The 25,327-nt window shown below is 40.6% G+C and overlaps 1 protein-coding gene and 1 long non-coding RNA gene across 2 annotated transcripts in view; one reads left to right on the forward strand and one right to left on the reverse strand.

Moving 5' to 3' along the window:
• The first annotated feature begins 7,049 nt into the window (after positions 1–7,049).
• LOC127578851 (uncharacterized) overlaps positions 7,050–25,327 on the forward strand; it is a 34,468-nt gene continuing 16,190 nt past the window's right edge. Inside the window, exons 1-2 of the long non-coding RNA XR_007957581.1 lie at positions 7,050–7,156; positions 12,753–12,824. This is a non-coding gene — a long non-coding RNA (uncharacterized LOC127578851). The remainder of the gene's footprint in view (positions 7,157–12,752; positions 12,825–25,327) is intronic.
• LOC127578850 (1,25-dihydroxyvitamin D(3) 24-hydroxylase, mitochondrial) overlaps positions 13,099–25,327 on the reverse strand; it is a 29,658-nt gene continuing 17,429 nt past the window's right edge. Inside the window, exons 7-12 of the mRNA XM_052031370.1 lie at positions 23,583–23,728; positions 21,691–21,857; positions 20,980–21,058; positions 18,222–18,419; positions 18,004–18,117; positions 13,099–14,212 (exon numbers count right to left, since the gene is read on the reverse strand). Coding sequence (XP_051887330.1) covers positions 18,007–18,117; positions 18,222–18,419; positions 20,980–21,058; positions 21,691–21,857; positions 23,583–23,728 — 701 coding nt within the window. The 3' untranslated portion in view covers positions 13,099–14,212; positions 18,004–18,006. The remainder of the gene's footprint in view (positions 14,213–18,003; positions 18,118–18,221; positions 18,420–20,979; positions 21,059–21,690; positions 21,858–23,582; positions 23,729–25,327) is intronic.

The following is a 25,327-nucleotide window of genomic DNA, read 5'->3' on the forward strand; positions in this document are numbered from 1 at the left end:
TATGCTCAAGGATGAGGTTATGGAATACCTAGAGGTGCAAGGCAAGATAGGTCCTAGCCAACATGGTTTTGTGAAGGGAAGATCCTGCTATTGATCTACAACATGCTATTGGAGTTTTTTGAAGAATTCACAGGTAGGGTGGATAAGGGAGAGGCGGTAGATGTTGTGTATTTGGACTTTTAAAAGGCCTTCGACAAGGTGCCGCATAAGAGACTGATTAATAAGATGAGAGGTCATGGAATTACAGGCAGGATAACAGAATGGGTGGAGCATTGGCTGGTTGGCAGGAAGCAAAAGGTGGAAATAAAAGGATCTTGTTCTGGTTGGCTACTGGTTACTAGTGATGTTCTGCAGGGGTCGGTGTTGGGGCTGCTTCTTTTTACCTTGTACATTAAAGATTTGGATGATGGAGTAAATGGTTTTGTGGCTAAGTTTGCGGATGACACCAAGATAGGTGGAGGATTAGAGAGTATTGAGGAGACAGGAAGGTTGCAGAGAGACCTAGATAGTTTAGGAGAATGGGCAAGGAAATGGCAGATGAGATTCAATGTTGAGAAATCTGCATTTGTACACTTTGGAAACGGAAATAAGCGGGCAGATTATTATCTAGAAGGAGAGAAAATTCAAAGTATGGAAGTACAAAGGGACTTGGGGGTACTCGTGCAGGATACCTTAAAGGTTGACCACCAGGTCGGATCGGTGGTGAAGAAAGCGAATGCTATGTTGGCATTCATTTCGAGAGGTATAGTGTATAAAAGTAAGGAAGTGTTGATGAGGCTCTACGGGGCACTAGTGAGGCCTCATTTGGAATACTGTGCACAGTTTTGGGCCCCATATCTTAGGAAGGATGTGCTGATGTTGGAGAGGGTTCAGAGGAGATTTACGAGGATGATTCCCGGAATGAAAGGGCTTCAGTATGATGAGCATTTGTCAGCTCTTGGACCGTACTCACTGGAGTACAGAAGAATGAGAGGGGACCTCATAGGGACATTTAAAATGTTGAAAGGACTGGACAGAGTAGATGTGGCCAGGCTGTTTCCCTTGGTGGGTGGGTCCAGGACCAGAGGGCACAATCTTAGAATTAGAGGGTACAGTTTCAAAACAGAGATGAGGAGAAATTTCTTTAGCCAGAGTGTGGTTAATTTGTGGAATTCCTTGCCAGGTACAGTAGTGGAGGCCAGATCATTGGGGGTGTTTAAGGAAGAGATAGATAGATATCTAAATAGTCAGGATATCAAGGGATATGGGGATAAGGCCGGAAATTGGGATTAGAATAGTTTTTTTTTCCTTCCCCCCCCCCCCCCATTTCTCATTTCTTTTTCTTTTTTCCCTTTTCCTTGGAGAAGACTCGATGGGCTGAATGGCCTACTTCTGCTCCCTTGTCTTGTGATCTTGTGTGACTCCTTCACGTGAGTAATTTGTCAATGGTGGAAAGAGTGTGGAGAGTCAGGTGGTGAGTCACTTAAGGAATATCCAGCCTGTGACCTATTATAGGTGCTATATTTATGTGGCTGGCCCAGTTAAGCTTCTGGTTGATGGTGACTTCCAGAATGTTGATGGTGGAGTATGCAATGTGTGTAACACTGCTGAATATCGAGGGAAGTGATTAGATTTAACTTTGTTGGAACGAGTCATTGTCTGGCACTTGATTGGTGCAATTGGTCAGTTATCAGCCCATGTCTGAATGATGTCAGAGTCTTAATGAAGCAGTTCATGTCAGCAGACGTTATCTGAGGAGTTGTGGATTGAAAAGGATCATGTAACCATCAGTGAACATCTCCACTTCTGGCCCCATCACGGAAAGAAGGCAATGTTATGTAGAACATAGAACAGTCCAGTGCTGGACAGGCCATTCAGCTCACGATGTTGTGCCGATGTTGATACCAATTTATACTCAATGTCCTCCTTCTGTGTATCATCCAAATCCCTCCACTTCCTTCATATTCATACGTCTATCTAAAAGCCTCCCAAATTCCACCAAACTGCCTGCTTCCACTACTACCCCTGGTAACCCATTGCAGGCACCTTCTACTCTCTGAGTTTAAAAAAAACTTGCCCCTCACATCGCCTTTGGTGTTTGACATTTCTACCCTGGGGAAAGGACTCTGAATATCTACCCTACCTATCATAATTTTAAAAACCTCTAACAAGTCTCCCCTCAGCCTCTGACACTCTGGACAGAACAACCCAAGTTTGTCCAACCTTTCCTTATAGCTCATACCCTCTAATCCAGACAGCATCCTGGTAAATCTCTTCGGCACCCTTTCCTCAGTCTCCACATCCTCCTTATAATGGGACAACCAGAACTGCACACAATACTCCAAGTGTGGGCTGACTAAAGTTTTATATATCTGAGCATGGCTTCCTTACTCTTATACTCAACACCCCTCCCAATGAAGGCAACCATTCCATGCACCTTCTTTACCACCTTATCCACTTGTGTAGCCGCTTTCAGTGAACTATGGACCTAGACCCCAAGATCCCTTTTTACCTCAATGCTATTAATGGGCCAACCATTAACTTTATACTTGCTCTTTTCATTTGGCCTCCCAAAGTACAACACCTCACACTTGCCTGGATTAAACTCCATCTGCCGCTTCTCTGCCCATATCTGTAACTGATCTATATGCTGCTGTATTCTTTGATAGTCCTTTACACTGTCCACAGCTCCACCCATCTTGGTGTCATCTGCAAATTTGCTAATCCACCCATTTGCATTTTCATCCAGATCATTAAAAATGTCACAAACAACGGAGGTCCAGCACCGATCCTTGCGGAACACCACTGGTCACAGACCTCCAGTCAGAATAACAGCCTTCCGCCCCTACCCTCTGTCTTCTATGGGCAAGCCAGTTCCAAATCCAAACTTGCAATTCAGCCATGCTGACTGTCCCTACGCAGGTCATGCCTTTCCAAATGTGCATAAATCCTATCCCTCCGTATCCTTTCCAATAGCTTCCCTACTACTGACGTGAGGCTCACTGGCCTATAATTACCTGGGTGATCACTATTTCCCTTCTTGAACAAAGGCACAACATTTGCTACTCTCCAGTCCTCTGGGACCTCGCCTGTTGCTAGTGAGGACACAAAGGTCCTTGTCAAAGCCCCAGCAATCTCTTCGTTTGATTATTTCAATATTCTGGGATATATGCCATCAGGCCCTGGGGACTTATCCACCTTAATGCTTTTCAGAAGACCCAGCACTACCTCCTCCTTAATCTCAAAATGTCCCAGCATATTAGCATGACCCACTCTGTCTTCACTATCCTCGAATTTCTTCTGGGTAAATACCGACTCAAAGTACTCTTTTAATACTTCAGCCACCTGCTCTGACTCCAAGAAAAAATTCTCTCCGTTATCCTTGAGTAGACCTACCTACTCCTTGGTTATCCTCTCTTTCTTAATGTAAGTATAAAATGCCTTGGGATTCTCCTTGCTCCTTCTCACTCACCAAGAACATTTCATGGCTCCTTTTGGCCGTCCTAATCTCTTGCTTGAGCACTTTCCTGCTATCTTTATATTCCACAAAGGCCCAGTCTGATTTTAGCTTCCTGATGCTTATGCGTGCTTCCTTTCTCTTCCTGACTAAATTTAGGACCTCTTGGGTCATCCAAGGTTCCCTTACCTTACCATCCTTGTCCTTACGCCTTACCAGAACATGCCGATCCTGAGCTCTGCTCAGCTGGTCTTCAAACAACTCCCACATGTCAGATGTGGACTGTCCGACAGCAGCTGCTCCCAATCCACGCCCCTTAGCTCCTGTCTTATCCTGTCGTAATTTGCCCTCCCTCAATTTAGTACCTTCCCGCAAAATCCGATCTTATCCTTACTCATAACTATCTTAAAACATAATGAGGTATGATCACTATTCCCAAAATGTTCACCCACTATCAGGTCTGTCACCTAGCCTGGCTCATTTCCCAAAACTAGGTCCAGTACGTTCTCTCCTCTAGTTGGACTCTCCACATACTGTTTCAAGAACCCCTCTTGAGACAACTTGAGCCTAGTACACTGTGTTAAGGAATTCCTGTGGTGAAGCCCAAATGCTACTTGACAGGCCTACAACAATCTTCCTTTGTGTTATTTATTGGTATTGGTTTATTATTGTCATATGCACTGAGATACAGTGAAAAGCTTTTGTTTTGCGTGCCATCCAGACAGATCATGCCATGCATAATTACGTCAAGGCAGCAAAAAGGAAACAGGATGCAGAATATAGTGTTACAGTTACAGAGAAAGTTTGTGCTTTCAGGCTTTTGTATCTCCTGCCCAATGGGAGAGTGGAGAAGAAAGAATGACTAGGATTGGGAGATTGATTATGTTGGCTGTTTTCCTGAGGCAGTGAGAAGTGTAGACGGATTCAGTGGAGGCGATGTTGATTTGCCTGATGGACTGGGCTGCGTTCTCAATTCTCTGCAATTCCTTGCAGTCTTGGGCAGAGCAGTTGCTACACCAAGCTGTGATAAGTTAAGATATCTTTATTAGTCACATGTACATCGAAACACACAGGGAAATAAATCTTTTGCGTAGAGTATTCTGGGGGCAGCCCGCAAGTGTTGCCACGCTTCCGGTGCCAACATAGCATGCCCACAACTTCCCAACCTGTAAGTCTTTGGAATGTGGGAGGAAACCGGAGCAATCGGAGGAAACCCACGCAGACACAGGGAGGACGTACAAACTCCTTCCAAACAGTGACTGGAATTGAACTTGGGTCACTGGCACTGTAATAGTGCTATGCTAACCGCTACACTACCGTGCCTGCAGTATAGAATAGGGTGCTTTCTATGGTGCATCAATATAAATTAGTAAGAGTCATTGTGGGCATGCTGAATTTCCTTATTCTTCTGAGGAAGTAGAGGAGTTGATGTGTTTTTTTGGCCGTGGTGTCCAGGTGGCTAGACCAGGACAAATTGTTATTGATATCTACACCTAGGAACTTGGAGCTCTCAACCATCCCCACCTCAGTAACATTGACACAGACAGGGGTGTGTCCTCCACCCCACGTCAATGACCAGCTCCTCCATTTTGCTGACCTTAAGGGAAAGGTTGTTGTCTTCACACCATGCCTCTAGACTGTCTATCTCCTTCCTGTACTCCATCTCGTCATTAAATGAGATCCAGCCCACTACGTTGGTGTCATCCACAAACTTATAAATGGAGTAAGAGCAGAACTTGGCCACACCATTGTGAATGTATAGGGAGAATAGTAAGGGCTGAGGATGCAGCCTTGTGGGGCACCAGTGTTGAGGGTAATTGTGGACTTTAAGTCTAAAATCGGTTGTCACTTTTCCTTTTGTTTTTCATCGATTGGTTATACGAGGGTTCCTGATGCTGCTCTCCATCAAATGATGCTCTGATGTCCCCTTTGGCATTTTACCTTTCCTTTGGATCAAGGTTGTAAAGAGATCTGATCCAACCGGTCCTGCAGGAACACCACCCAAGCAGGTTTGTGTGATCAACATGCATGCAGTCCTATCAGCTTCACTTTTAGATACAGCAAGGTGCACATCTACACTCCTCATTGCACCGGGGTTGGACTTGATAGTAGTTTGAGAGATATGCCAGGATTGTGGTGGATAGCCAACAGTGTCTTAAGGTTGTTAAATTTTGATCTGCTAAATCAGTTTTTAATCTTTCCCACACAACACAATAGAGGATGTCTTCAGCATGACCATGTGCACAAGCACAATGTAACCAATACCAGTACAGACAGATGAAACTGCAAGAGGTAGTTTGGTGAGGATGTGATCAGATCATTTTACCCTTGTTTTGCTTCTCTTACCAACAGCTGCAAGCACAATCCGGCACCTCTGTCCCTCAGAGCTCAGCCGAGTTAGTCAGTGGTGAAAGTGAGCCCTTCTTGGTGACAGACTTTACAGTGCTTCACCAAGTTTACATCCTGTGCACTTTCTGCCTTCTGTATTTCTTCTGGGTTCTGCTTAGCCTGGAGGAGTAGTATTGCATCAGCTAAGGGAGAAGAGTAGTTAGTAATCAGTAGGAGGTTTCTTAGTCCCTATTTTTCCCAATGCCATAATTTCTGGGTACATAGTCAATGTTGTGGTCTCGCACAACCACTTCTTCCCTACTCTATTTCATTGTGTGATCACTCTGATTGGTCTATCCAGCTGGTGGGACAGGATGGTGATGGAAGGGGCTGGGACATTTGGCTGATCAGTATAATTGATAATAGCTATGTCAGACTGTTGCATGACTAGTCCATGAAAATATCAGAACACATTAGATGCTACAAATCAATCTCTAATATAGTGAAGTTGGAGCTTTCTGAATTTCAGGAGTTTCCTGCTCTTCCACTGAGTTCCCCCAAGATGGGAGCTTCGGCAGTGTAAGTTACTACAAACAACTTTAACAGCCTAAGTTGATAAAGGGACAGCAAATGCTGGAAAAAAATTAAAATCAAATATTGTCTGAAATACAGAGCAAACTCCTTACTTGTAAAGAGAAAGAGTAGGTTGCAATGTTTCAGTTTCGTATGATCGTTTCTCACTTGAAAAATGACAGCCAGTATTTCACATACCCTAACACAGATTTGAGAAAGAAAGATGATATACATGATTCCATTCAAAGATGGAATCAAATGTCTTTTTCCCCTTTCATAAATGTATAGTGATGTTTCCTTTTGATTTTTTTCAATAAAAGCATGTGCATATAACTATAGTAATAATTCTTCAAATTAAATATCTTAAATAGATAATGATTATGTAAATAGTGATTCTCAAGTTAAATGTGTTTTACATTTCAAAATGATTAAGGATTTTAACAAGGCAACAAAATTTTATGATATGATATTTTTATTAATCTTTTCCAATCTCTCATTGGATTGAATATTACATCAAGGACATGTCGACTGCTTTGAATAAGCTAGTTGCCTTGCTGGTGCTTCTGGGAAGCTGTTGAGTAGAAAAAATATGGCAAAAGCTCAAGTGAAGAGGAGGAGTGACTGCAGATAACCAATTACCAGCTCACCTCTAAATATGATAAGGACCTTCGGTTGTTGACCAGGTTGTGGTTATTTGAGAACATCATGAGACTTTTGGAAGAGCAGTTTCTGTCCTTGATATATGTAAGCTTTTTACCGAGCTGCCTCTTCTGTCTGAATTCATTATGCTGTGGAGATCTGAGACCACTCATTGCTTAGGTAAAGTGATTAGAGGGGGTAAGAAGAGTTAGACTGACAATCCAAGGAGACTCTAGGCTTAGTTTCTAATTTGTGTTGAATTACCAATGGATTACAGAAGTATTTAGCTATGCCCAAGGTCTGTTGCTTTGGAGGTATAGAAAACATTGCCCTGTGGTTTAACTTGATCAGGTTAATATTTTAGGTATAAAATAGATACAGAAAATGTTGGAAATATTCAAAATGAGAGCATCTCTGGGGAAGGAAAGAGGGTTCCAGGTTAAACACTTTTCACCAGAACAGTTCTGATGGCAATTACTTATTTGTAATTGTTGTTGTTGTCTGATATTTTTCTTAATCCTGTGTTTCACACTATTGTTGCTGGGCTGCTTTGGACTGCAGCTAGAGTCACCTCTACATTATGAACTTAAGTTACACTTAGACCAGCAAAGGAAGTACCGCTTAGTTAATTTTCTTGAAAAGAACAAGTGAAGTAACTTTTACAATAATCTGGCTGATTTAGTGATCTAAGTTTCTATTGTGCTAGACCACAAGTGATCAGATTGATACAGTTTCACAATTTACCATGATGAGATGTGAATTCACAAAGCCTGAATCTCTAATCCAATAATGTTCTGTACTCCTGTTCCAATTGTTCTGAGAGTTTTGTTTTAATATTTAGTTAAACCAGCTGCTAAGTCCTCATTTTAACATTTCCTCCAAAGTACACATCTCTGACAATGCAGCACTCCCTAGTATTAAACTGAAGTAGCAGCCTAATTTCCATGTTTGGGTTTTGAAGTAGATCCTGATTTATGAGTCAGAAACAACAGTATAACCACAAAGTCAAATTAGCAGTATAAAACAGTTACATGATAAAACTTTGTAACAATTTCCAACGTTTAAAGGTTTGAATGATTTATAATTTTCCTATACATATACATCGTGTCACAATGCAATATGTCATGATGATTTACATTCCATGTATAAGAACTGCTAATAGAATTTAATTAAGTCATGTTCTTTGTGAACATATAGCTGTGGCTAATTTTTTATTATCTGCTACCCAAATTTAAGGTGTGCCAATGAAAGAAGTCACAATAATTTGCAATATAATTAGATCATTTTATATTTTTATTTGCTTGATATTTGTAATGCAGGAATGATGAGCACGTCATGGAGTTTGAGCTCCTAGATAACCAAAATCCATTTCAATTTATTCTGTTTATTCTGTTATTTTTATAGTTCAACAAGGACAAGGTCACTGGAGGAACTTAAATCCCATTGCTGTCTTATGTTATAACCATGGGAACATTGAACTTTTATCATTGTTTGAACCCCATGACATTTATTCGGGTTTCCCAACATCATATTTGCAAAGATTGAAGTTCTACTGTAGTAACGTCTAGGAAAATATATAACTGAAATCATACTATCATTAATTTTTTTACAAGTGTAGAAATTGTATTTTGACACTTTTCTGAAGTATGATGTTCTTTACTGCTGTGTTTTCTTTCAATATGTATTATTTATAATGTAACAAACATAAAGCTAAGAGGATTTTTAAATATTTTTCTTTAGAAAATCTCTTTTATGGTGAGCTCTAAGTCATAAATAACCACTTCTCAGGTGATCCTGTCACTGTAAAGAGTTTCTGATTTGAGTACAAAGACAGGGGAAAGTGTTGCTGTGCTTCAATGCCATTTACCCATCATGGCCTCATGTTCTTTGACACTCATACATATAACATTATGGGCCAGATCGTGCTGATGATGAGCTGGCACTCCATGGAGAACTTTCAACTAGTGATAATGATGTTTTGAATTAATTCAGATTAGATATATAAAACATTTTAAAAAATAAAATATACTGAACTCTGCATTTATTTATTGATATTGTTTAATGTTTTTTAACTGTCTCAAATCATTAGAAACATTTAGAAACAATGGAGAAGGCATTCTGACAGTAAAAGGTTAGTCTGCTGCAGGAATCACACAAGAGTTGAGAAGCACTGGCTGAGTTGAGCACAATTTTTTTCTTGGTTTTGAAAGCTCCTGTTGCCATGTGTCTTTGTTCATCTGCAGGGCAGAATTCCAAATTACTTTTATAGTTTATGTGGAAGAAATGCTCCCCGATTTCCTCCTTAAATAGCATGTTCTTTCTTTCTGTAATGGCAGACACAGTGGTGCAGCAAGTTGTGCTGCTATGTCAAAGTTCCAGCAACCCAGGTACAATCTGTGTGGAGCTTACACATTCTTCATGTTGCTGCATAGATTTCCCCTGGGTGCTCTAGTTGCTTCTCACATCCCAAAGACATTCTGGTAGGGTAATTGGCTGCTGTAAATTGCCCCTAATGTAGCTGGGTGGCAGAAGAATCAGGGTGAATTGATGGGTATGTGAGAGAATGGGTTGCAGGAAGGCCTCCTGTGTTGTGAGAAAACAAAGGAAACGTGTCCTCTCTATTGAATTCTTTTGACATCTTAAAATGTTCAATAAGATCAAATTCTTCTGAACTTAAGGGAATACAAGCCATTTTTATTTAACCTGTTCTCAAAATTTACCCATCCAGATCCTAGGCCATAGCAACTCATACACTTAACAGTTGTACTAAACAAGAAATAATTGGCCACCCAATACTCACCATCTAGTTACTGCTACACCTTCACCACTGGACAATGGACCGCAAAACTGCCAAACTCTTGACTTGAGGGTGGCTGGCTGACACTGCAGCAGACTCTGTCACTCTCTGATCATCGGCATGTGGGCAATGCCATGTGACCTACCATCTCACACATTGATGATATCTGTATTAGAAACATACCCACCCCTCCCAAAAGCCTGTTTTCCAATGTTCAACAGGCTGGTAAAGTTTCTTCTGCCCTATTTTATAACCAGAATAACTTCATAATTAGAATGCCAAATTCCTGAGGTCAATTTAAATCAACAAAAGCAATACACAGTGTGGTGTGCCAAAATGGAATTCTTAGACATGTTGTGTGAAAATGAATGAATTGCATAAGAAGGATCACATTCAACAAGTAACATATTCACAGTAATAGGATCATTATAAAAGGACATGATGAAGACAAAGTAAGTCTGAGAATGTGTGTTTATGATGTTAGAAGTAGGTTAACCAGACCCAAGGTTAATTCTTGGCTCTGGTTCCACTTAGGTTTGTGTCATTTTTGATGCAGTTGGCTTAAAATATGCACAAACTTTATTTTTTTTAGCATAATGAAATCCCATTAGAGGAAGAACACAAAAATGACTCTAATGAGAATAGAAATTAATCTGCACACAAAACTGGAGAAAGAGGAAATTTATTAGGGACAATTAGCATGGCTTTGTGCAGAGGCAATCATGTCTTATGAACCTGATTGAGTTTTTTGAGGGGTGATGAAGATATTGATGAAGGTAGGGCAGTGAATGTTGTCTACATGGACTTTGGTAAAACATTCAACAAGGTCCCCCATGGTATGCTGATCCAGAAGATTCAGGCACATGAGATCCATGGGGATTAGTAGATTGAATTCAAAATTGGCTTGGCTCTCAAAGGCCATAGGTAATGGTGGAGGGGTGTTAGTCTGACTGGAGGTCTGTGACCACTAGGATCTTGCAGGGATCAGTGCTGGGAACTCTGTGATATACATAAATATATGGAAATGTAGGTGAGCTGATTAGTAAGTTTGCATATGACACAAAAATGGCAGATTTGTGGATCGAGAGGAAGGTTGTCAAAGGATACAGCAGGACATAGATCAATTGGAAACATGGGTGGAGAAAAGGCAGACGGAGTTTAATCTGGACAAGTGTAGGATGTTGCACTTTGGGAGGTCAAATGAAAGAGGAACTTATACAATAAATGGCAGGATTCCTGGGAGCATTGATGTACAGAGGGATCTTGGGGGCAAGACTCCCTGAAAGTGGCAACACAAGTAGATAGGGTGGTAAGGAAGGCTTATGGCATCCTTGCCTTCATTGTTCAGGACATTGAGAATAAAAGTAGGAACGTCATTTTGCAGCTGTATAAAACTTTGGTTAAGCCAAATTTTGAGTATCGTGTGCAGTTCTAATCGCCACTTTAAAGGAAGGATGGGGAGGCTTTGAAGATGGTGCAGAAGCAGTTCACCAAGATGGTGCGTGGATTAGAGTATTAGCTTAAGGAGAGGATGGACAAACTTTGATTGTTTTTTTCTGGGGTGTCAGAGACCGAGGGGCAACTTAATAGAAGTATATAAAATTATGAGAGGCATAGATAGGGTAGATAGAATTTTTTTCCCAGGGGGGAAATGTCAAATACTAGACTGCATAGCTTTCAGGTGAGAGGGGGATAGTTTAAAGGAGATTTACAAGGTAAGTTTTCTTTGCACAGGACAGTAGGTCCCTGGAAACCACTGCCATGGGAGCAGATACAACAGCAACATTTAACCAGGCACATGAAGAGGCGGGGAATGGAGGGATATAGACCATGTGCAGGCAGATGGGATTAATTTAATTTGGCATCACGGTCAGCACAGACATCATGGACCAAGGGCCTGTTCTATGTTCTTAGATGCATGTAAATGCTGTGAAATTCTATTTGCCACTTGTTGATTTGAAATTGTGGAGCTGAGCTTTGACAATGAATGAATTAACCATTAAATTTCATAATGAAATGTTTGTTTGTTATTTGGACAGATCTATTTTTTAAAATACAGCCATTGAATCATTTGCAAATTGAGTGCAAAAGATTCATAGTTAAAGAAAATCTGTTGTCATCCATTATAGGTCTATGTAAGGGCTTGCATAGCTCTGGAATGGGAGTGATGTAACAGATACTTAATGTGGCACAAAGACAAACACAACTTGGAATACTTCCCGTAACCATCCCTATTCACCCCACCCAATCTGAGTCTCGGACTGAACCAAAGACTCCTTTCCTTCCTTGTGTCTCACTCTGTGCAAAGCCTCTCACCAGTCAATGGTCCAGATGCACTTAAAATTTTCAGTGCAACCTGAATTGTTGGAAGAGGCCAGTCACTGATGCGAGGGTCAGGAGGTTTGACCGGTGTGTTTGGGGCTCAGCAAGGAACAAGCAAGGAACTGTCTTCACTGGTGAGTGGGTAGTTGAAGGTTTGGCTGTTCAGTGATTGCTGAAGGACTGTGCTGATGTCTGAAAACACCATACAGTTGTAGAACCATAGCAACTGCCAGAAGAAACCAATCAGTAACTAAACTGTTAGTATCCGATGATCCCTTGAAGTAGCACCAATAAAAGTTCTTTCATGATGCTAAATTCAAGTTTAGGTACCCAAGGTTTAGCAGAGTGTTAGTTGGAGCACGTAGCTCAGACACAGCTGTTCCACCATCAATATCGCCTGTTGAATACCTTTGTCTGAATGTTCTGCATACTTCCACTGTAGGGTCTCTGGAAAGCTGCTAATATCCTCACAGCATGATTTGTCCCACTGAGGCATATGCAAATCATGGACACATTTTGGAAATGCACGTTCACTTGCAACCCCAATATTGGTTGCTTCAGAGCCTAATTTTGTTCAATTTTCTTTTGCATGTGTTACAAATTTTTCAGTGCTCTGAGTTTGCATGTTCTCCCTGTGATTATATGAGTTTCTTCCAGATGCTCCGGTTTCCTCCCACTTCCCAGATGTGCAGGTTGATGGATTCATTGGCCACAGTAAATTGCCCCCAGGTGAGTGGTGGATTCTTGGAGTTGATGGAAATGTGGGGAGAATAAAATAGGATTCATGTGAATGGGTGCTTGATGATCTGTGTGGACTTGGTAGGCCAAAGGGACTGCTTCCACGCTGTATGACTCACTGACTGTGACAAATATCATGAAAAATTTACTAAGATGAATTGAATGAATTATTAATTGCTTATTAAATTGTTTTTATTACCTTTTATTAGCATATTGATATTTTTACAAGTCAGGTCGTAAAATTTGCTATACAGATTGACTAATGCATTACAAAGTGCCTATTACTTTTAAATTGGATGCAAGGAGCCAATTTATCTGAGTGCAGTTTAACATCTGACACGAACAGATTAATTTGTTCCGTAAATGGCAGTTTATCAATAGTTATAAGGATTTAAATAGGAATATTGATTTGATACATGAATATGCAGTTTAAATAATATCTATTTACATAGTTAAATGTTACCAAGAAAACAGAGCAGGGATTCATCCTTCAAGGGGTGTAGAGTGGGAGGATTAACTTTGATCACATATTGTACATCACAGCAGGATATTACATTTTATTGACACAATTGAATATTGAATGAAATAGTCAATGTGATATATCCTGTTTTTCACTACCTTTCAAGATGAATTTCTACACCAGTTATACTTTACTGTGCAATTTTTCCAGTTAATCTAGAAATGAAACAGAGGTCTTCCCCTCTGCCATCACATTTCTGAACGGTCCGTGAACCCATGAACGGTACCTCATTATTTCTCTTCTGCATTATTTATTTTTGTAACTTACAGTAATTTTTACGTCTTTATGTCTTGCACTGTACTGCTGCCGCAAAACAACAAATTTCATGACATATGTCACTGATTCTGATTCCTCCCTCACCTTGCAGATATGGTTGTTTGCAGGGGACAGATTCTCCACCCTCAGCAACACACAAATCCACCTCACCACACTCCAGTTTATGTGGACTAGCAGGTTCCTGTAAAAGTTTTGGTTGCAGCACACTGGCACAGTCACAAGTTTTCATGGAGATGGTTTCTTCTGGTTATTTGAAAATCCTTACTTCTTTTGGGTAAATGATTTTACATATAATACATTATAACTTTACAGAATATTAAGAATCAAATATCACACAGTATCTCTTTACAATTTACTCGTAAGGCTATTGTTCAGTGAATGGGTCTGTCAAAATAAGGTTGCATTACTTAATTTCTTATCAGACCAAGCGCAGACTGTAATCCTCTGTGGTCAGTGAATGTGTTGTAATCCTTCCATTCCCACAACATTCTTTTGGCCTTGTGGTGCCTTTTTGACTGATTATAAAATGCTGAGGTTAACAAAAGTGTAGGTTGGGCTGTGCTGTCGAAGAATCACGGTGCTCCTGAAAAGAAAAAGTCCATTAGCTGATGCAACTACTATACTAACAGAGAGATAAATTAATATAAAATATCCAATTTACAAATTTAATTATTTAATGCCTACTAATTATGCTCATTTATTATATGAGGTAATTGCCTAGAAATTATTTTCTGATCAATAATGCTGAACACCAGTTGCACTAATATGATGCCTCTCATCAAGGGCAGGAGTTTGACACACTGCCTTCACGTGTTTAATGCCACTGACCGGGGATGAATTTCTAGATAAATATTTCCTTTACACTGCATTATTTTAATCAGCGGAAGCTCTCTTGAGCTTTTCCTCTGTTCTCTTGTGACATCAAGCTGCATACCAAATGTCCGTGAAAAATCTTCTCCATTAGTGCTGTTTAGTGATAGCTGTTTGCAAATCTGGATAAATAACAATGATATTTTGTAGCTTTAAATGACAAGTGCAGGTGAGATGCAGAAAGAGCATTAACTTATGTTACTGCTCCCACATTCTCCACAACAAAGATGTAGCCATGGGCACTCGCATGGGCCCCAGTTATGCCTGCCTTTTCAGCGGCTACGTGGAGCAATCCATGTTCCAAACCTACATCGGTAACACTCCCCAACTCTTTCTCCGCCACACTGATGACTGCATTGGTGCCACTTCGTGCACCCGTGCAAAGCTCATCAATTTCATCAACTTTGCTACAATTTCCACCCCACCCTCAAATTCACTTGGTACATCTCCAACACCTCTCTCCCCTTTCTTGATCTCTCTGCCTCTATCTCAGGAGACAGATTATCCACTGGCATCTTCTATTATCCACCGACATCATCTTCTTCAAACCCACTGACCCCCACAGTCACCTCAACTACACCTCCTCCCACCCTGTCACTTGCAAGGATGCCATTCCCTTCTCTTAGTTCCTCTGTCTCTGCCGCAACTGTTCTCATGATGAGGCTGTCCATTCCAGGACATCTGCGATGTCCTCCTTTCTCAGACAACGGGGCTGTCCCCCCACTGCTATTGATGGAGCCCTTCACCTGCATCTCCTTCATTTCCCGCACTTCTGCCCTCACCCCATCCTCCCCCATGCATAACAGGGATAGAGGTCCCCTAGTCCTCACCTACCACCCCACCAGCCTACGCATCCAACTCTTTACAACCTCTGCCATCTCCAACAGGATCCCACCGCTGGGCACATCTTCCCCTCCCCGCTCCGCTTTCTGCAGGGATTGCTTTCTCCTGGACCCCCTCATCTGTTCATCCTTCCCCACCAATCCCCCTCCCTCCCCGGGCACTCGTCCCTGTAACCATGCCGAGTGTAACACCTGCCCCTACACCTCCTCCCTCATCACCATCCAGGGCCTTAAATAGCTCTTCCAGGTGAGGCAGTCTTTCACAGGTGAATCCCTCGGTGGCCCTCTACATCAGTGAGGCCCAACACAGAGTTGGGGGGGGGGGGAGGGGGAGGATCGCTTCCCTGAGAACTTTGGTTCCATCTGCCGTGCCAGCCTGGATCTCCTGGTGGCCAACCATTTTATTTCTACTTCTCATTCCCACACCAGCACCACTGCCAGGTCTAGGATAAACACAAATCAGAGGAACAACACCTCATATTCTGCTTGGGCAGTCTCCAACCTCACGGCATGAACATCAAATACTTTCTGTAACCGCTCCCTTCTGTCCCTTTCCCCCCCTTTTTTTCTTGTCTCTCTCTCTCTCTCTCCTGACCCAACAGGCACACACCACCCTCTGTCTTTCCTCTCCCCACCCTCTTCAACTGCCTATCACCCACACATTCCTCCCACTGGCTTCCTCCCTCCCCACCTCCCTCCCTTTATTCCATTGCTCCACCAGCCTCTCCTGTCAGATTGCATCCTCTTCAGTCATTTGTCACTTCTACCAATCATCTCCTTGCTTCTGACATCACTCCCACTCTCCTCCATCCATCATTTGCTTATCACCCCCCCTCACCTGGATCCACCTATCACCCGCCAGCTCTTGGTCCACCCCTTCCCCCCCACCTTTTTACACTAGCTATCTCCCCCCTTTCTTTCCAGCCCAGATGAAGGGTCTCGACCCAAAATGTTGTCTGCCAATTTCCATCCATAGATGTTGCTTGACCCGGTGAGTTCCTCCGGTGTTTAGCTCCAGATTTCTAGCATCTGAAGTCTCTCGTGTCTCCAACTTGAGTTATTGTACCAGAATACCAGTAGGGGCGGCATTACAGCGCCAGCGATCGGTGTTCGATTCCCGTCACTGTCTGTAAGGAGTTTGTACATTCTCCTGTGTCTGCGTGGGTTTCCTCCGGGTGCTCCGGTTTCCTCCCACATTGCAAAGACGTAGGGGTAGGTAAGTTGGGTTTAAAATGCGCGGCGCGGACTCAATGGGCCGGAAGGGCCTGTTACAATGCTGTAAATAAATTTTTTTTTTAAATTTTTAAAAAAATACTAAGATGTGTTTACAGGATTGAATTGAGGGTGTTGGTTTTCATCTGCATTCCTCACACACTGAACTGTAACCAGATCACCTGTCCTTTGCAAACATGGAAACATGTGAAGGACCTTTTGAGACTGTTCCACCATTGACTGAGATCGTGGCTGATGAGGTAGGGGGTGAAGATCTGACTTGTATATTTACAACAATAGTTTTCATTCATATAGTGCCTCTAAATGCAGAGAAAATATCATAACATTTCATGGAGATGTTATTATATAAAATTTGATGGTAAGTCTCAAGATGTAAGAGGAGATGATGAAATACTCAGTCATGTAGTTAGGTTATAAGGTAAAATGTAAAGGATGCCGGGGGTAATTTGTCCATCACATTCACTTCACTAATGATAAAAAAAAGTTATCTCCAGTGGTTTTCTGATCCCATTTTGGAAAGACTGAGCAGAGAAGAGGAGAAATAAAATGTAAAACATAAGTTAAATTGTATCACCCTTATACTTCCTGCAGCAAGTTCAGAAGCAGTATGGTGGATTGTTTCAGAACACACAAAGAGGTGTCTCAGGGACTGGTTCCTAATTTTCAGGACAGCCAGGGGCTGGTTTACAACACACAGACAAGAGTGTCTTGTATTGATTTACAATACATAGACAAGAGGATCAGGGATTGGTTGGCAAAACACAGACAGGGATATTATGTATTGACTCACAATGCACAAAAAGGAATATAATAAATTGGCTCAGAATACACAGAGGAGTGTAAGGGATTTGATCAGTTTACATGGAGAGGTATGTCAGGAATTGGTTCATTACACAGAGAGGAGTATAATGACTTGGGTCACAATACACAGAAAAGAGAGGAAGGGATTGGTTCACAATCCTCTGAAGGGTGTAAGGGCTGGGTTCACAACACACACACAGGTGTGCCAGGAATTGGTTCACTACAAAGAAAGGAGTATAAGAACTTGGTTCACAATACACATATTGGTTTCAAAGAAAATAATTCACAATACACTGAAAAGAAGGGAGTGGATTGGTTCACAGAACATGTATTGGTCTGAAAAGGATTGCTTCACAATACGCAAGAGTGTCGGAGATTGGTCACAATGCACATAGAGGAGTGAAAGTACTCAGTTCACAATACACAGAAAAGATTCTGAGGGATTTCTTCACAATGCATGGACAGAAGTGTCTGGGAATGGTTCACATTTCTCAGACATCGTTGTAAGAGTTTGGTTCACAACACATAGCGAGGAGTGTATGGGATTGATTCACAAGGCACAGAGAGAAAGAGGGGAAACACAAAAGGAAGTTATTGAATATAAAATTGAAAACAATTGTGAGTGTACCTTTTAACGGTTGTGGAATGCAACAGGGATCTCACGATTTGGCACCATTATCCCAGAATTCAGTGTTTCCACAGCATCTTCATCGGTTGGCACTATTTTGTACCTTTGTACCAACTGCAGTGAAAAATATTCCAAATATGAGAAGGCCGTGCCCATGGCCATTTGTTGCATGTAAGCAAAAGCTGATACAATGTCAATGCTCAGCACACACAACTTACCCAGCAGAGGGCCAACTGCAGCTGCAACTCTGCCAGCCGCCGGCCAATACACATCCTTTTTCCAACACCAAACGGCACATGAGCAAAGGGATTGATTTTATCCGTATCCTGCAGCCAGCGCTCAGGTTTGAACTGCATCCCTTCATCAAAATATTCTTCATTCCACCCTAATGCATGATAGCTTATTATTAAAATAGTCTGTAAGAAAAAGAATGGGCACCTTTCTCTTACTTTTGATATACAATTATTCTGAAAAGCAATGAATAGCCTTTTAGACTCTCAATTCCATGACATTAAACATAAATATGCCTGGAAGTTCACCCATCATCCACTATCAGTGGTACTAAATTGTTATATAGTAGCAGTTGTGCTTTCTCTCTTTCTGAAATGTGGTTCTATTGATTCACAAAGGGTGTACAATATGTCCACGTGTCTAACTGGGCCTCTGTGGGTGGGAGCATCAGAACCAGGTTAGGGGAGTGAATAAAACAGGGAAATATAGACAATTGTAGCAGGAGTAGGCTCTTTTGGCCCTTTGACCCTGCCCTGCCATTCAATGCAATCGTAGTTGATCATCTGTCTCAATACCATAATCCTGCTCTCTCTCATATATTCTGTGTCAAGAAATTGAACTATCTCCTTCTTAAGTATACTCGGTGACTTGGTCTCCACAGCCCTCCGTGGTGGTGAATTCCCCAGGTTCACCACTCTCTCAGAAGAAATTGCTGCCCATCTCAGTCCTAAATCTCTTGCCCTGTAATGTAAGACTGTGACCCCTGGTTATAGACACCACAGCCAAGGGAAACATGCAGTTTCTCTGCCCCTGTCAGAATTTTGTAAATTTCAATTAGATTCCCCCCCACCCACCTCATTTTTCCAAGGTCTAGTGAATACAAACCTAGTCAGCTTCACCTCTCCTCGTAGAGCAGACTTGCCATCCCAGGAATCAAACCTCTGTTGCATTCCCTCTATGGCAAGTTTCTTTTAGATAAGGTGACCAAAATTACACACAATACTCCAAGCAAGTCCCTGTATAATTGCAGTAAGATGTCTATGCTTCTGTACATAAATCCTCTTGGTGTGAAAATCAACATGCCATTTGCCTTCTTAATGCTTTGCTTCAGTGACCATCATACAAGGATACCCAAGTCTCTTTGTGGAACAACACTTCCCAATCTAATACCATTTCTCTTTGCCTCTTGCTCACGATTCATAATCCCATCCAGTCTGGTGTCGTCAGAAACCTTTGAATACTGCATATGGTTTGCTGATCCAAATCTTTGATATATATATTATGAATAACTGAGGCCTAAGCAGCCATCACTGCAGTGTCCAACTAGTTTTTGCCTGCCATTCTGGAAAAGGCCAATTAATTCATATTACCTGTTTCTTATTTGTCAACCAATTTTCAATCCTCACCAATCCAAAAATACAAATATTTTGTGCATACTAATCTTTTATGTGGGACCTTATCAAAAGCTTTCTGAAAATTGAAGTACACCACATCTCCTAGTTCTCTCGTATCTATTCAACCAGTTACATCCTCAAGAAAATCCAGTTTGTCAAAGATAATTTCTCTTTCATAAATCCATATTGACTTGCTTAATCCCATTCAGTTTTTCTAAGTGTCCTGTTTTGTAATAGCCTCTAGCATTATCTCACTGCTGTTAGGCTAATCGGTCTGTAGTTTCATGTTTTCTCTCTCCATCTTTTATTAAATAGTGGGGTTACATTTGTCACCCTCCAATATGCAGGAACTCTTCCATATTTATCGTATTTTGGAATATGATAACTAACACATTCACCACTTCCACAACTAGGCCCTTTAGTACTTAAGGATGCAATTATCAAGTCCTCGGGGTTAAACAGTTTTCAAAGCCATTAAGTTCTCCAGCACTATTTTCTTGCTCATTTTCTTCAGTTCCTCCTCACCTCCACCTTCATTAGATTCTTCATTCCCTAACATTTCTATAAGATTACTTGCATCTTCTTCTGTGAAGACAGAACAAAGTATTTGCTTAATTGCTCTATTCTCCATTATCAATGGTCTGTTTTTGACTGTCGGGACCTACACTTGGTTTCACAAATATTCTTTTTACACACTTGTAAAAGCATTTACAATCCACTTTAATGTTTCCTGTGCTTATTCTCATTCTCTTATACACTTTTTTTGTCCTCCCTTGCTGAATTTTAATCTGCTCCCAGTCCCCAAGTCTGCTACTTTGTCAGGTAATCTTATTTGACTGCCCTTTTGTCTAATACTGTCCTTAACTTCTTTTGTCAGCCATGGTTCCTTTTATTTTTGTATTTTTATACCCAGTGGGAGTGTATAATAGATGTTATTCCTACATTCATTCCTTAAATGTTAGCCATTGCCCATCCTGCATACAAGATGATTAACTAACCTTTCTCATTGCACAATAGCTAATCTAGAATAGCTCACTCTCTAATTGTCTGCTCAATATATTGATCCAAAAAGCCATCTCGCGCATACTTCAGGAATTCTTTTTCCTCAGTATTGTTGCTGAATTGGTTTGGCCAGTCTATGTGCAGATTAAAGTCGTGATAGTGGTATCAATGGCTGATTGGGGCAGGCAGATCAGGAAAATGGGGGCGTGTGATCAGATTCTGCCTTTCATCACTTACTGTAATAATATATTGAAAAATATTGAACAATCAATAATTTAGTATTGTGGCAAGATCAAGGCTAACTGAAGTTATGTTGTATTCTTTGGTTTGTATTTTGTCGGATACTTACTCCCTTAGGCAGCAAATAGTCACCAAGGATTGTTTCTTCATCCAAGGTCCGACTTGTAAAGGGCACAGAAGGAGTAATTCTAAACAAATATTTGGTGTGTAAGTAATCATTTTACTGAGGTGTTTAGTTACATCTGTATATTTACCAAGACTGCTAAAATCTCAAAACTTAAAAGCTATTGTTAAATTTTAATTTATGCAATAAATTATTTGGAGTAAAGATTAAGGTGTCAAGAGTGTATTGTGATAAAGATATTAAATTTCTTTAGTTGTTCCGTTAAAAATTGGACAAAAATGATTATAACCGAAAGTACAATAATAGCAAAATCAATTTCATTTCATACTTTACTAAAACCAAGATTTTCAATTCAAATATAATTCACAAAATGTTGCATTTTTATAAACTGAATATCTACCAGTTCTGAAATACAATGATGTAATTTATTGTAGGTGATCTAAAATGGTAAACTATATTATCGGATTGTTTCCATTCACAATTCTGTGAAGTTCTCAGTCTTAAACCAGATTAAAAAGGGACTGCTCACTAGATTGAGGAAAGAAGCTCTGTGTGTTTTCCCTACCAGTTGCTAATGGTAAGAGATTCTTGACTGGGATATAATGCATAACAAACAATTCAAAAAATGATTTGACATTGAAAATTTCAACAGGAAGTTCAAAACAATTAAGTACAAAGATATTAAGTCAAACAAACCTCATAGACTCCTTCAGGCAAGCCTTCAGGTAGGGCATTTTCTTAATATCTTCTGCAGTTGGGGTCTGTTTTTCAGGCAGCACACGCAACAGTTCCTCATTAAGTTTTTCTTGCACTTTGGCATTGCGAGAGATATTGAAGATGGCCCATAGCAAAGAGTTGGCAGTCTGCAATATAACAGGAAGTAGAGAGTGTTAATTTTCTTCAGCAGACTTCACATTCATTTGAATTCACCTAATTAATTCTTGCTAGTTACAACATTTATAAGGAGATCATTTCTTCTATTTTAACAAAATGACTTGTTTTATGAGAGGCATTAGATATGTGAGAGCCACTTTCTATCTTCTTCACAAAATGGTTAATCATGGTTATATGGATTGATAAAAGCTTGGGGATACTCTACATATCTTTGAAATCTAAAGGAGCTGTCTTCCATACTAACTATCACTAAATCATTAACAATTTTATTGTTAATACAATATCTGCAAGCTCTTTTGTGTTGCTGCTTGCATAATCAAATAACAGAGTTATCAATTAAATATCCTTTATTGAAGGCAGGATCTGGTACATCAAGGTGTCAAAAGTTGTACCACATGGTGTACTCAGTTCTTAAAGGTACATTACACATGTTATATTGAAGTCAGATCCTATATAAAATTAGTTTGATGAATTTACTTTTCCTATATTATTGTAGGATTTGTTACATCAAAATCAGAATCTGGTTGACACTTAATACTTAAATCTGTCTAGGTCTGAGATCTTTAGTTTGTTTACCTTCAATTCATGAGTTAACCTCATAAAGATGGACAGGTCGCTGGAGCTAAAGCAGAGTCGCTCTACAAAGTGAAGCTAATTGCTGTTGACCTCAATGTCATTTCAAGTTACAAAGTGATGGATAGTGAACACATTCAAACTGTCATATGATATTTCAGCGATTGTTGCTATGTCCAGCACTCAAACAAATTACTGAAACGGGATTGATTTGTAACATAAATTCCCAGCACAATTGTTCACAATACAACAAAAAGTACCAATTCCACTTTGAAGACCTACACAAAAATATATTTAACAATTCAGTAGATGTTTGAACTGTAAGAAGTAATAGTTGCCCCATGTACTCTCACATACTTACAATGAAAGCTGTCAGATAGAGACATATGTTGATGGTTCAATCAATTCAGTTCCAGTACTATCATGAAATATCATCATGAAGCATCATTGATAAGATACATTAAACTAGTTTCTCTCCCTATAGATGCTGCCTGACTTGCTGAGCATTTTCTGCTTTTATTTCAGATTTCTAACATCTGATTTTTTTTTGCTTTTCAGACTATTCAGAATACCATAAAGGTAGAATTAGAAGGTGGGCTAGAAAAATTGTGTTGTGCTTTCACTTTCAAGGTTTCAGTCAAACATGACTGGTCATCCTTGCTCACAAAAGATGTCCTATCACTGCTGATTCCTCCATGCACTCTGCCCCTCTCAGACACTAACTAATTCCTACTTACCCTGTTTGTGTAGCTTCATGGAGAAGCTGCCAGATTTCTCATAACACAACTTCCTCAATAAGATGAATATATAATCAGTTGGCATTGGCAGATCATTGATTTAATGTTACCATGAAAATGCGCAGGCAAAGTGATGGATGTCCAGTCAAGATAACAGTTTTCAAGTAACCTTCAACGATATGGTCTTTACCCCACCTTAAATGGTCATGCTTAGGTTGTGGGTTCAGGGCTTGGGAAAGAGCATGTTCTGACTCCAAATTGTGAAAGCTACCACTAGGTCAGGATGATACTTAGTAATTGTAACTAAGTGCTTTCTCTCATTTTAGTTCTGAGCTAAATCTTTCATTCTCAAAAGCGGCATATGGATTTCAGTCAGCATATTACCGTCTCTACTCCTCCAACCTGGAGCTCAGTGATGGCAGCGTACAGCTCTTTTCTTGATAGTTCACTGTCATTGTAGATGTCTGAAAGGAAGTCATTGGCAGGGCAGGATGAGTCTCTGTTCAGTCTTCCATCAATGTGACATTTTGCTGCAAAATAATGTACAGAGAAAGCATAAATTACAAATATACCTCCAAGAAAACAAAATAGCTAAATAAACAGATTATTATTTGAGGAGTAATCTTTAGGCATAAATGCTGTTTCTGATTGACTTCAGATACTGTCAGACATTTTCGTTGAGACCATCAAATTTGATGTGGCATTATCCTTAAAACCAAAAATTTGCATTGCAGAAAGAAGCTATTTTGTGCATTTGTACCAGTTGAAAAAGAGCTTTTCCACTTCCTAGCTTCATGTCTATAGCCCTACAGGTCATGACATTTCAAGTACATGTCCAAGTGCTTTTTAAATGTACATCACAAAAAACCAAATGTTTGAAATCTGAAAAATTGCTGGAAAGACTAAGTTGGGCAGGCAGCATCTCTGGAAAGAGAAATTGAGTTAATGTTTCAGATCAAGGTCTATTGGAACTGGGAAAGCAAGAAAACAAGTTGGCTGTTAGTTGCAGAAATGGTGGGGTAGAGATGGATAGGATGAAGGAATATCTCTTAAAGGGTAAAGCCAGGGCTGCAGAGGTGATTCCACTGTTTACAGAGCTATGTAGTTGACATTAATGAAGGCATTTAGAAAGAGCGAAAAATCAAGCAAATGTTAAAGCTGTAAAATGCAGATGAGAGCCGTTGCTGAGAGTTGAAGCAAAAGGCAGAATGCTGGAAATGCACGAGCAGTGTATTTGGAGAGAAAAAAAAGAACTGAGTTAATATTGCAGATGAGGCTTTTAAAAGGGTCATATCAAGAGTCCAGGGACAGCATGTTCCTGATAGGGTGAAGGGTAGATATACCAAGTTTAGGAAACCCTGGCTGATGAGACATATTGAGACTCTGGTCAGGAAAAAGAAGGAAGCGTACATTGTGTTTGGGTAACTGGGTACAAATAAATCCCTTGATGAATATAAGAAGTTTAAGACCAGGTTTAAGAGGGAAATCAAGAGGGTATGAGATGGATTTGGCAGGCAGGGTTAAAGATAAACCCAAGAGATACTTCAGTTATATTAACAGTAAAAGGGTGACCAGGGAAAGACTAGGTCATCTTAACAGCCATCAGGGCCGCCTCTGTGTGGAGCTGCAGGAGATGGCTGAGATTTTTAATGTCTATTTCTCTTCTGTGTTTACTAAGGAAAAATATCATGGATGCCAGAGAAATAAGGGTAATAGTAGTTAAGTCTTGGATCATGTGCATATTACAAGGAAGGAGGTATTTGCAGCCTTGAAGCACATTAAGGTGGGAAAATCCCCAGGGCCTGACCAAGTACACCCCTGGACCTTGTGGGAGGCCAGGGAAGAAATCACTGAGGCCCTTGTAGAGATATTTGCTTTGTCATTGACCACTGGCAAAGTTCCAGAAAATGGGAGGGTGGCTAATATCGTTCCTTTGTTCAAGAAGGGTAGCAAGGACAGGCCAGAGAATTACAGGCTGGTGAGCCTGACTTCAGTTGTAGGGAAGTTACTGGAGGGAATCCTGAGGGACAAGATCTACCATCACTTGGATAGTCAAGGTCTGATCAGGAATAGTCAGCATGGTTTTGTGCATGGGAAGTTATGTTTGATGAATCTTTTGGAGTTTTTTG

This window comes from Pristis pectinata, chromosome 16 (genome assembly GCF_009764475.1).
Source record: "Pristis pectinata isolate sPriPec2 chromosome 16, sPriPec2.1.pri, whole genome shotgun sequence".
NCBI classification, from domain to species: Eukaryota; Metazoa; Chordata; class Chondrichthyes; order Rhinopristiformes; family Pristidae; genus Pristis; species Pristis pectinata.